At 43.6% G+C, this 12,979-nt stretch overlaps 1 protein-coding gene across 1 annotated transcript; it reads left to right on the forward strand.

The window, feature by feature from the left end:
* The first annotated feature begins 500 nt into the window (after nt 1-500).
* On the forward strand, nt 501-5,414 carry mex3b (mex-3 RNA binding family member B). The gene is made up of 2 exons (XM_069711461.1): nt 501-1,140; nt 2,706-5,414. The coding sequence occupies exons 1-2, from the start codon at nt 918-920 to the stop codon at nt 4,088-4,090; spliced, it is 1,608 nt and encodes a 535-aa protein (XP_069567562.1). The 5' UTR covers nt 501-917; the 3' UTR covers nt 4,091-5,414.
* The last annotated feature ends 7,565 nt before the right edge of the window (nt 5,415-12,979 follow it).

The raw sequence follows: 12,979 nt of genomic DNA on the forward strand, positions 1-12,979 counted from the left end.
AACCAACTTGTTTTTCCTTCTAATGAGACCCAGGTATCATTACGACGACAGATCTAGAGGAAAGTGTTATATTTTGTTTTTAACTATGTTTTTTTTTTTGGAGTCTCAAGAAACTCCAAACAATGTCATCATCATCAGCTCAGAGGAAAACAGTTTCAGACAGGAGAGAAAAACTCAGATGACCTCTCTGTTGGTTTGATAAGTTTATATTAATATTACTGGCCTTTGTTGTGAGCAGTAACTACACGTGCTGTTACATATGACTACTGTATAGTTCATGTCAAAATCCTGAAGCGAGGAGCAAACAGAGAAACGGACAAGAAGTGAGAGACAAAGCAGGAGAGAGACTGGGAACAAAGGAGCGGGTGTGCCTTCGGACGTGGCCCCGCCCACTCACCGCCGCCCAGCCAATCAGCTCTGGGTTATGCAAATGAACTCGATGCACCGCATCGTTCCTGCCCTGGCGGTGACGTCACCCGCACATCTCTCTGTCTGGCTCTGCAAGGACTCAGACAGAAGCAACAGAGGACCTGAGGGAAGCCAGCCGGGGAGGGGCGCTTTTGTCAGGAAGGAATATTACACTATCTCCACCGCCGGCTCTGGAATAAACGCGCTTTTTCTCCGCCGTCTTTCCGCGCACCAACTCGGCCCGGTCGGCTCGGATCGGGACATCCAGAGTCCACTGGGAAAACGAAGGGGGTGGATGGTTTTTTTTTTTTTGTGGCTCCTTGCACTGTTTTTCTTCCCCCTCAGCCGCACTGATTTATTTGCACTGACCAGTTGTCTTTGAAAAGCGGGTCCGGTGCCTCTCCCCTCCTCCCCTTGTCCTCTCTTTCTTTCCCGATCACTCCTTTTTCACCCTCCTTCCTTTTTTTTTTGCCTGCTATCCAACTCCGCAACGCTGCAACGGCGCAAAGATGCCCAGCTCGCTCTTCACCGACAGCAGCGTCCAGGGAGACGCACTGGACGACCAGAGAGCCCTGCAGATCGCCTTGGACCAGCTCTCCCTGCTCGGCTTGGACAACGACGAGAACTCTCTGTACGACAACAACCAGGAGCCCCGCAAAAAGAGCGTCAACATGACCGAGTGCGTCCCGGTTCCCAGCTCCGAGCATGTGGCGGAGATTGTGGGCAGACAAGGTGTGTGTTTCAGTGTTTGTAGACAGTTTTGGCTCCATGTTTTTTGTCATGCAACGCAGCTGAGCGGTACAGGCAACACTTCCCCAGCTGTTGTTCCGTGTGGGAGGAACAAAATGCCAACACACACTCCAGTTACGCACGCTGTGCTTGTCTGCACAGCCGCTCCTAAAGCACACCTAAAGATACAGACTGGTGGATTCGGCATCATTAGAGCACACCGGGCAATAATCAGTGTGATAAAACGAGAACTTTTGTTACTGTCTCGCCAGTAAGTCACGCGTTGTTCCTCCTCTATAAATACAACAGTGGTGGGCGGCAGCGAGTGGCACACACCAAGTCAAGAAGTTGAAATTCAAGTTAAATAACTGCCTGTTAGGATTTTCCTGTACATGCCGAATTGAAGCCCACCCCAAACCAACTCCAACGACATACTAAGGCATGCTATTTGGTGCGTATTTTTCGAGGCAAGTGATCAAGTTCAGAAAATGAATGGAGTTTGGTGTTGAAGAAAAAGAGTCCCTACATGCTTTTTAAATGAAAAGACACTTTTATGACGTTGGGACGGAGTGCAGCAGTGACCGCTGACACGACAGGTGTTCTTATAGTGACCGTCTGATAAATTAGGAGATGTAGGTCACCGAGCCGGGAGGGGAACACGCAGCCCGATGGCTGTTTTTTTTCTTAAACGGCTTGCAGATTTATTTTTACGACTGCGATGGTGATCGGGACTAGATTAAATCTGGTCAACGGTCACGATCTTACCTTGCCCGTGGCTGCTCAGATCGAGCTCAGCCAGTCCTCCAGCTGTAGGGCTGCAGGGCGGTACTGGTGCTCGGTTACATATGCGGAATCTGCTCCCCTCCCTGTACTGCCGCTGCTGCTCCCAGGAAAACAAAGAAACTGTAAGGAAGCAGCCTCAGCAGGACATTTGTTTACATCCCATACCCTCACCCACCCCCCTTGTGTCAGCTTGTACATAGAGATTTACATGTATATACACACCTGATTAGTGTACAGCCTGAAGTGAAACACACGGATTAGTCATGGCATTATTTTAGAGAGACTCTCCTGATCTAACCTACACATATTTGGTACTAACTCATTGTGAGTTAATGTTTGGACCGAGTTTAGGTGGCTTTGCCCTCCTCTGCAGGTTACGTCATGCTGTCCCACTCAGCTGGCTTCACTCGGCCAATTATGTCATTCTTGACTTGTTTCCTCAGCTAGTCCCATTTTGGTGATACAGTCATGTGTGTGCGTGCTGGAAGGCCACTTAATGCCCTGGTGCCAGGCTATGAAAGGTTTAAGTAGAGGGATACCGTGGTGAATGAACAGGAACCATCATGTGTCCAGAAGTGAGTTGCGTGTTATTGTTGGTCGTGGTGGTAGCATGTGGTTTGGATTTCTTCTACTCCAAAGGTTCTGGCTTCACCTGGTGTTTGACAATAATAAACATCCAGCAGATGAGTTGAATAAAGTAGTGGTATTACAGATCACATATTCTGTCTGACGTGTTGTTGTTCCGGAACCGACCCTCACTTTCATCTTTTGCTTCCCTGCCTCAGGTTGCAAGATTAAAGCGTTGCGAGCGAAGACCAACACCTACATCAAGACTCCGGTTCGAGGCGAAGAGCCCGTGTTTGTGGTGACGGGCCGGAGGGAGGATGTAGCGATGGCCAGGAGGGAGATCATCTCCGCCGCCGAGCACTTCTCCATGATCCGAGCCTCCAGGAACAAAAACACCAGCCCCAACGGCAGCGGCACCCCGGTCCCCGGGCCGCCCAACCTGCCCGGACAGACCACCATCCAGGTGCGGGTGCCTTACCGCGTGGTGGGGCTGGTCGTGGGACCCAAGGGTGCCACCATCAAACGCATCCAGCAGCAGACCCACACCTACATCGTGACGCCGAGCCGGGACAAGGAGCCGGTGTTCGAGGTGACGGGGATGCCGGAGAACGTGGACCGAGCACGCGAGGAGATCGAAGCCCACATCGCCATGAGGACGGGGGGCATTATCGAGCTGCAGGATGAAAACGACTTCCACGCCAACGGGACCGATGTGGGTTTTGATCTGCACGGACACGCCACCTTGTGGTCGAAGCCCAGCGCCGGGATGACGCCCAGCTCGGTCCGCAAACCCTTCTCCAACTACCGCAACGACTCGTCGTCCTCTCTGGGCAGCGCCTCCACAGACTCCTACTTCGGCAACAACAGCTCACGCATGGCCGACTACAGCCCCCCCAGCCCCGCGCTCAGCTACACCAACAACAACAACGGCAACAACAACAACAACAACATCAACGTCAACACCAATGGCAACGGGTTTGTTTACGGAAGTGAGGTAATCTCGCCTGACTGCACTGATATGACCTTTGACTCCTCGCCGGGGTTTGAACCGACAGCGGCCCCGCCGGGCCTCCTGTGGTCCCAGTACGACAGCCGCATGACCCCCTCCTCCACCGGAGGCAGCTCCCCCACCTCAGCCATGTTCCCCACCAACGCCAACGGGATAGGGGCGAGTCAGAGAAGGGTTAACGGCTGCACCCCGCAGCCCCGGCTGTCGCCGCCCCTCCACGGTCACACCGGAGGCCCCGCCGAGCACCCGCTGGCCCGCAGGGTGCGCAGCGACCCCGGCGGAGGCTCGCTCAGTTACCCCGGCTACTCCAGCTCCATCGCCTCCCTGCCGGGCCCCCACCTCCCCGGGGTTCCGTGCGACTCCTCGGCCTCCTCCTCCTCCTCCTCTTCCTCCTCCTCCACTTCGTCCGGCACCAGCCGAAAAGGCAGCCGCGACTGCTCGGTGTGCTTCGAGAGCGAGGTCATCGCCGCGCTGGTGCCCTGCGGACACAACCTCTTCTGCATGGAGTGTGCCAACCGGATCTGTGAGAGGAGCGAGCCCAAATGCCCCGTCTGCCACACCGGCGTCACTCAGGCTATACGTATATTTTCATAAGAAGTGTAACTCTTTGACTGTGCCGAGACCGGCTACAACAGCAACAACAGACTCTTCATACTGCTTTAAAGAGATCAGCCAATCATCCGTTTGGAAAGTGTACATAGGTATACATATGTATGTAAGAGGCTGCAGTATCCAGACAAAAGGGACAGACACCTTTTCGGGCTCCGTCGTAGTTGTTAATAATATACTGTAGCTTGGGGAAATATTTTCAACATCTAAGTGCATGTTTTAAATATTACAGTATAGTAATCAATAGTTCTAGTTAATTGTACCCTATATTTATGAAGTGAGGACGGAGGTACGTGGGTCGAACCGTAGCCTGTTGGCGGGATGAGCCTTCCAGGTTTGCCCATCGAATGTAGTGAGAGGGGAGGCGGCGGCCGGGAAACGTGGAGGGCGTCCAGCCAAACAGGACTATTGACTTACAGAGATACTGCAGCTCGAGGTCAGAAACCACGCGAGGGAGGGAGGGCGAGCGAGCAACAACATATCCTACATATATATGTATAGAATCAATTTCCACAAGTTGAAAGTTTTAAATGACATTAATACAGATTGAAGTATTTTATTCTTTTTTGACTTGAAAGATTATATTTCTTATTGCAAAGATGTTTACAGATATTTTAATTTAAGTTCAGTGAACTTTTTGTAGCTGGGTTGAAATATTGTTTATTTTCTAGTATGGCCTTATGGCATTGATCACTGTATTATTTTAATATCACACGACTGTGGGAGGAAATCCGAGTCCACAAAATGTGTATTGTATTTGACAGTATTCTGTTGGGATGGAGTTTTTATAGGTTCAGCAAAAAATGTCTTCTAAATCTGCTTCACCCAGCATATTTTTTATTCTGTAATATAAAGCATATTTTATTCTATATTATTATGAAACATTGAAATGTACAAAACTTAGTAAGTTGAACACAAAGAAACTGTTTATGCTTTCTAAAAATTTGTATGAATTAGATTCCAGTGGGAATTACAGGCTTCTGTTGCACCACTATAGTTTTAGTATTTCTATTTTAATACATTTGTTTACCACTTGTTTATGTATATGTAGGTGAAGTTACTTGAGCGTAAATGTACTTTATTGAGCAAAGTTTAAGAACAAAGTATATTTTATTTTATGATAAAGGGCCTTTAACCTCATGGTCAAATACTAATATTATATTTGCTGAGACAAGATTTGAAAATGTATCAAGAGTTTTATTTTTCTGACATTTAAAGTTACATGATAAAAAGTCAAACTTAAGTAATGGTGCTACTTCATGTTTTTTTTAAGTATTTCTATATAAGTCCAATAAAAATGGTACATTCATGAGGTGTGTGCTTCTCCTCTTCTTGCTCACCTGTTGTGTTCGGCTCCGCTGCTGCTGAGGATTGTTGGAGTTTAATCATTTTCTGAACATTTGAACCCTTTCAGCTTCCTAATGGAAGCTCGGAGGTGGCAGGATTATCACAGTGGCCTAATTATGGAAGGTCTGCGTAGACAGGGGCACTTGGCCTGCCTTATCACTAATTAGAAGTGCTATGTGACCTACTTTTATCCAGATATACTGGCACAAGGACCATAATCTGTCTCTTCAGGGTATTGATGGAATAATGAAACCCTTCATCAAGATACGGAGGAATTTGAGAAATGTGGCATTTGATTGCCATGATGTCATTTAATGTTGCTGCTTATCAAACCTCATATTCTGAAAAATGGCCTCATTGTGTCTTTTAAGGTTGTAACAACGAACAGTTTTCATAATCAAATGTTAAAGTTGTTTATGTCAAAAAAAAGAAAAAAAAAATCTAAATATTTTGTTGTTTCAGTCTCTTAAACAGGATGACATGATATGCTGCTTTTCTCAGTTTTATATCATTTTAAAAGGAAGAGTTGGGGTTGTGGACTGTTGGTTCAAACAAAAGTAGACATTTAAAAACTTCACCACAGGCCTTGGAAAGTGATGATGATCATTTTTCATTTCATCAAGTGCCAAATCAATTAAATAAATAATCAGTTGCTAATCGATGGTAAAAATAACATGCTGCAACCCTGTTGTCGTTTACACAGATTTGGCACTGAATGATTGGCCAGATATTTATTGATATTTAAATGATCTCGTTTCCACTGCAATTTTGTCTTATTTTGTTTAACTAAAAGAAAAAAACTTATTAACAAGGCAAAGGTTCCAGGTTTTATGAGGGAAAATGTCTGTGGTCATTTTATTTAAATACAGATTGGTTTGGTAATATGTAACAGTAATGCACAATTAAAACTAAAAAAGCTTTTCTTTTTAATAAATCAGTAAAATGTGAAAACATATCCATCAGGAAATCCTGAAGCACAAGCTGATGTCATCAAACTGATTGTTTTTACCAGAACAATGGGCCAAGACCCAAAAATATTCACAATCACACATAATCAGGAAAAGTAGTAAATCTTTAAAATTCAGAAGCGACATTTCTGTCTGAAATATGACAAAATAGATGCAGATTATTTTTCGGTGGTGAGCTAATCATTTCCTGGACATTAACCATTTGGTAAAATCATGACCAGCACAGACTCTGTGACACAATGAGGGAAGTCTGCAGTAATTGTGAGGTTATTATTTTGTTGTATGATGAAAGAAAGTGGACTTTTCAGATGTTACAGCACTTCATCTTTCCAAGAGCTGCTAATTATTATAATCATATCTGGGATGATTTTGTGTCCTCTGCTGGTGCAGGCGAGGCCTCAAGCCTAAAGCCTCAAGCCTAAAGCCTAAAGCCTAAAGCCGAGCACTGTCAATGAGCTTCCAAGTAAAGTCAATTAAGACACCTGTCTTCCAAAGGAATTTTTAACCAAACCTTCTTGTGGATGTCTTGTCCACACCCTGATTTATTTTAACTGCACTTTGCTGGATGTGTCACAAGCCTCAGTGGGAATTCTCTTCTCAGTCACACACACACACACACACACACACACACACACACACACACACACACACACACACACACACACACACACACACACACACACACACACACACACACACACACACACACACACACACACACACACACACACACACACACGTTTCCTTCCCTGGGCTGAAGAGCATCTTCCTGTCATGTGGTCCTGCTGGAAACATTGACGTTTAAACACATGCTTCGCTGCAAGATAGTAAATGTGGACAGAGAAGGCTCTAATGATGAGTTTAAAATGGAAACATCTAACTCAGGCGCGCAGAAACTGGCCCCATAAACCATATTATTAGGAAGCAATCTCATCGCTGCGGAAAAGAGTTTTTAGCCAAATGTGCAACACATGGAGTTCACATACGGCTGCTTTTTGGTCAACGATTCACTAAAAGAAGGACTGAACTTCTTCTGGCTAAGAGAAGAAGTAAATCCTGCACAGAAGAAGCCTGACTCAGGACTGTCACTGTCATTTTCTTTCAGCATATCTGCTGAAATCCAGAGTTTAATTTATTTAAACAATTTAATTTACGACTATATTTGAATATATGTGATTTTGGGGCATTATTTTACTGGTGTGAAGAGACATAAGGCATCAAATATGTACAAACATGTCGGAAACATTAGGAAAATTACACTAATGCTCAGATGATAATGACCTTACAGCTTCTTACTGGTTTTTATTGGTTTGAGCTCATGTTTATAACGGTGGAGTTTGCTGAAGAAACAGAAGAGAACACATTAAATCTCCTCTGTGTCTTTTTTAACTGTTACTTTGATAATACTTGAAGTTACTACATGACTTAATCTGAGTGTTTTTTTTTAACCTGTATTTTTTTCCACTCATTTCTGTGACTTTGTAGATCTTCATCTTTTGTTACCATCACTAATGAACAATTGATTTATGTGCCTGTCAGCAGGGCTCGCTGAGCCAACACACTAATATTCAATTCAGTTCAATTGTATTTAAATAGTGCCAGACGATACAGTATTATAAAGAAAAAACAGACAATTTCCAAAAGTAAAGCCTCTATTCCACTGACCTTTGCTCCATGCAGCATATTCCATGAAAGATGAAACATGATGTATTTATCGTGTGAACAAAAACTTGTATGAACTGATGATTTTCTCATGAGACTTTGACTGTGTCTATATGGAGACTTGTTCGATGGGAAACTAATTTATTATTATTATTTGTGTATTGCATTATTTATGTGTGGTACGGGAGCTGCACGACCCGGCAGTGCATCGTGAAGGCAGCTCTCCTGGACGTCGACAACACCCGCCTCACCCGCCTCACCCGCAGAGCAGTCAGCATGGAGGGAGACTCCACCCGTCCTTTACAGCCTCTTCAGCCTCCTGCCTTCTGGGAGGAGATACCGCAGCCTCCGTCACCTCCTTCAGACTGAGGAGCAGCTTCACCACGAGGCTGTCAGGATGCTCAACTCTCTCCCCTCCCTCCCCCTTCACCCATAAACTCTCAACGTTTGCACTATTGACCTGTATTTGCACCACATTGTACTTATATATACTGCAGTTAAGCATCACTGTGGTTGTTTTTGTTGTTACATATTTATACTTTTCTTGTTTTATCTATCTACACCGTGGGACTGTTACAACATTTCGATCTCTGCATGTCTTGTACATGTGGTGGATTGACAGTAAAGTTGACTTTGACTTTATGTAGAGTTCAAATCTCTAACTTGCTGCAGCTAACTGGCAAAAGTCCTTAAAGATGTGTTACTCTTGAAGTCATGAAGCTTCAAAGTAAACATGAACTTTTTTGACCAAGAAGGGTTTCAGATTGAGTCAGTCATTTTTAGAAATATAAATGTGCGAGACAGATTCAGTCAACTTCAATTCAGTTGTACTTATATGGTCTTAAATCACAGACATAAGTAACCTCAGAATACTTCACAGACATCTTACAGCTTACATAAAGATCCTCCTGGATTTCACTGAGGGTTTTTATGATTGTTACAATCAAACATGCATCATTTTCCAGCGGCTTTTCTCCTAAATTGTGATGCAATTGGTGAACTGTTATGTCATTTTTCTGTGGTTGCGGAAATTACGCAATTTGACAAAAAATTGGAAGTTGAATATTGGCAAGTTCCACCTGGTTTGTTTAACTCAAACTTAAAACAGCCTGATTAGCCTTCAATGACCCAAGGGACAACTCAATATTTTCACTCAGTTTTCAATTCATCAATCAAATAAAAAAAAAAATATGACAAATAATTAAATTCTAATTTCTAATTTAATTCAGCACCAATTTGAACACTGCTGCTGGCAATATTAAACATTGTATAACCATAGTGCTTCCTTCTCCGTGCAGGTGCTCCCACTTCACTTGATGTGGCAGCTCTCCCACTGCGCTCCCAGTCAGTGGCCCCACTGGAAACAGAGGCTGTAACTTCAAGGTTCCATGCTGATCCTTTTTTGTTCCTGCTCATGATGCGTCTTATGTTCATGCCTTCATGTTCAAATCCTCTCTATTTGAGTTTTAACTTGACACAAATAAAACATTTATATTTGTTTTTAACTGCTACGTAATGAAGAAGGAGTCACATGTCATCATACATGTCATGATAAGCACACAATTTGCAGAATTGCAAGGTCCCAAATATGGCAGAGATTGGTTGCATTTGTAGTATTGGAAGCAGACTCAGAGGTAAGCAGTCATCTGCCTCAAGCGGTCGGATTGAAGAGAGAGCAGAGAGAGAAAAGAACATCATCGAGAAACAAACAATAAAGAAAACGCAGATCAGAAACATCTCCAGAAATAACTGCAGAATGGAAGAGGGACAGAGAGAAAAAAAAAGCACAAACAGACATAAAAGGGAAAGTTAATGACATGTTTCGGTAGAACATACGCAAATTCATGAAAAGTGAAAGAGAAGAGGTGCTCAGTGCATCATGGGAGCTCCCCCACCAGTCTAGGCCTTTAGCAGCATAACCAATGGATGGTTCAGGGTCACTTGAGCCAGCTCTAACTATTAGGTTCATCTAAAAGGAATGTTTTAAGCCCAAGGTTAAAAGTAGAGCGTGTGTCTGCCTCAAAAAACCCAAACTGGTTCCACAGGAGAGCAGCCTGATAACTTATGGTTCTGCCCCCATTCTACCTTTGGAAACTCTACGAACCACAAGTCAGCCTGCAATCTGAGAACAGAGCGCTCTGTTGGGATAATTGGACGGGGATGACTAGTTTTTCAGCATCACTCTGAGACAGGATGTTCCAGTCCATTGAGACTTATCTTATGAGTGAGTTAAAATCACATCATGGTTAAAACTAACTCCAAGGTTCGTCACAGTAGTACTGGAGGCCAAAACAATGCCAGAAAAAGTAAGTGTATGGTTCAATAGAGAATGTCTGAGGTGTTTCAATGAGTTCCGATTGCCTCGAGCATTATGCCTTTAATCATAATGACATGTTCCAGCCTCTGTAAGAAAATGTTGTGATCAACTGTGTCGAATGCAGCGCTAAGATCTCAGCAGGACAAGTATAGAGACCATTGTCCATCAGTCCATTGTCTGGGACTGAAAATCTTTAAACAAACTATTCCTGTGCAAATGGTCACATCATTGAATTGCAAAGTGATTTTTCAAGGATTTTAGAAATAAACAGAGGTTGGGGGGAGGTCTGGAGGCTGATAAAAACCTTGGATCAAGAGGAGGCTTTTTAAGTAGAGTTTGATTTACAGCAACCCTAAAAGCATGTTGTATACAGCCTGTTAATAAAGATTGATCAGATCTAAAATAGAAGTGCTAATTAAGGATAAAACGTCCTTTGGCAGTCTAGTTAGGACGGGATTAAAGAGACATTTGTAAAGTGTACGATGACAATACATGTTATGTCTAAAAGAATACAAAGTTTTAACAGAGCTATTAGTCTTTGTCAACCTTCCCGCTCTTAATGACACATGGTCAAGGTCACAGTGACCTCAACTCGACCCATTTTCATGAGCACACACAACATCTGAGGAACTTTTGGAGGGAATTTGGGCCATGATGTGATGTGATGTCATGTCCGCCTCATCCGTCCATTCTTGTAATCTCAAGAACGCCTCGAGGGAATTTCTTTCAATTTGGCACAAACGCTCACTTGGACTCAGGAGTGAACTGATGATATTTTGATGGTCAAAGGTCAAGATCATTGTGACCTGACGCCCATCCCCTGATGTAAATGTTATCACTAACGCCTTGAGAGAATTTCTTCAAATTTGGGGCAACCATTCACTTGGACTCAAGGATGAATTTATTAGATTTTGGTGGTCAAAGGTCATTCTGACCTCAACATTTCACACAACTGCCTAAGAGAATAAAATGAGAAAGTGATGACATCTATGTTGTAAAGGTCAAACTTTAGTGTCATCAGAATGTTCTAGAACAACACTTTCATGACAGTTTTCCAATGCCATAACTCAGGAACAGAAGAGCAGTCTTTGCAAAGAAATCTTTGGTGTCCACCTGTGGTGATTGTACAGATGTTCTGTGCTGTCGGGTGTGTGTGAAGGATTTGTAGGAATATCAATATTTCAATCATTGTCTACTGTCAACACACATATAACAGTTCCTTCAAAGTCTTCACTGGACAGACATGAATGTAAACTGCAACTCGGCTGCTTAGCGGAGACATACAACCGCGAGGTGGTAGTTCTGTTTTTTATATTACAAAGCCTTGTTTTTCTAGGTTCTCTGTGTCTCCTTTAAACTCTGCATTTGCATATTTTACGAGAGGGCTAGCTTCCACTGTTTCTTTACCTTCTTTTAAGTAGTGAGGCTGCAGGACTATCATCAATTAGGGGGTAAATGTTAAGGTAGATGTCCTCCATTGTATTGGCACATAGAATTTAAGTACATTTTAATGGTATCATATTCTTAAATTTGGCAACAGCATTATAAGATAGACATGTATTGTAACAGATTGTTTTTTGATACATTATTGTAAACAGATGATAAAACTTCTTAGAAATTGATCGTGTGGATTGTCCATAAGTGTCTTTTACATCCTTTGTGGTTACGTTCAGAGAAGAAAGAGTTTGCAGTCTTGATCTCTGAGCTATCAGTCGAATAGACTGAAACAGAGCAAGATGACAACTCTTCATCCATGGTGTATATTTTAAAAAGCTTCGTTTGGCTGAGCATTTGGCTGCAGACGACTATGTCTGGTGAGCCAGCCTGTGTTAACAGTAGAGGAACAACAGAACATGTCTGGTATCTCCCCTGCTTTGACCTACATCTCATGCACTTAACGGTCCTCCATTTAGACACACACACACACACACACACACACACACACACACACACACACACACACACACACACACACACACACACACACACACACACACACACACACACACACACACACACACACACACACACACACACACACACACCATCCACGTTCCTACAGAAATGGGAGGAGAAGGGAGCCATGCCTTTGCAGAGCGATTGTCTATATTTTATTCATGCTGTGCTCCGTGCTTGTCACCACTCGGTAGTCTAGCCATTACTTGATGTGATTCACCCATTTAAACACACTTTTCCTTCATAAGCAGCTGGAGCACACCGAGCCTTGTGCACAAATTCTGTAGATTACAACAAAGATGAAGACACGAAAGTGAGACAAGGTTTTGTAGTGTAATTACATTTATTTAGAACTTATATAAGCATGTTCTTAAAATGTATGTTTCGAAAACATCCATCCATCATCTATACTTTATCCTGAACAGGGAGCCTATCTCAGCTGACTTTAGGGCGGAGGCGGGTTACACCCTGGACAGGTCGCCAGTCCCTCACAGGGACGACACACAGAGACAGACAGAACAAGACATGAACGCTCGCTTTCACACTTCATGCAATTATTTTTATCTGAAAGTCATCGTAATGGTACACCGACCTGTAGTAGGGAGCCTCTTTCCTTCCCACTCC

The sequence above is a fragment of the Brachyistius frenatus genome, unplaced genomic scaffold, assembly GCF_029030835.1.
Source record: "Brachyistius frenatus isolate BFR_SWC_R1_liver_20210118 unplaced genomic scaffold, ASM2903083v1 Contig_100, whole genome shotgun sequence".
NCBI classification, from domain to species: Eukaryota; Metazoa; Chordata; class Actinopteri; family Embiotocidae; genus Brachyistius; species Brachyistius frenatus.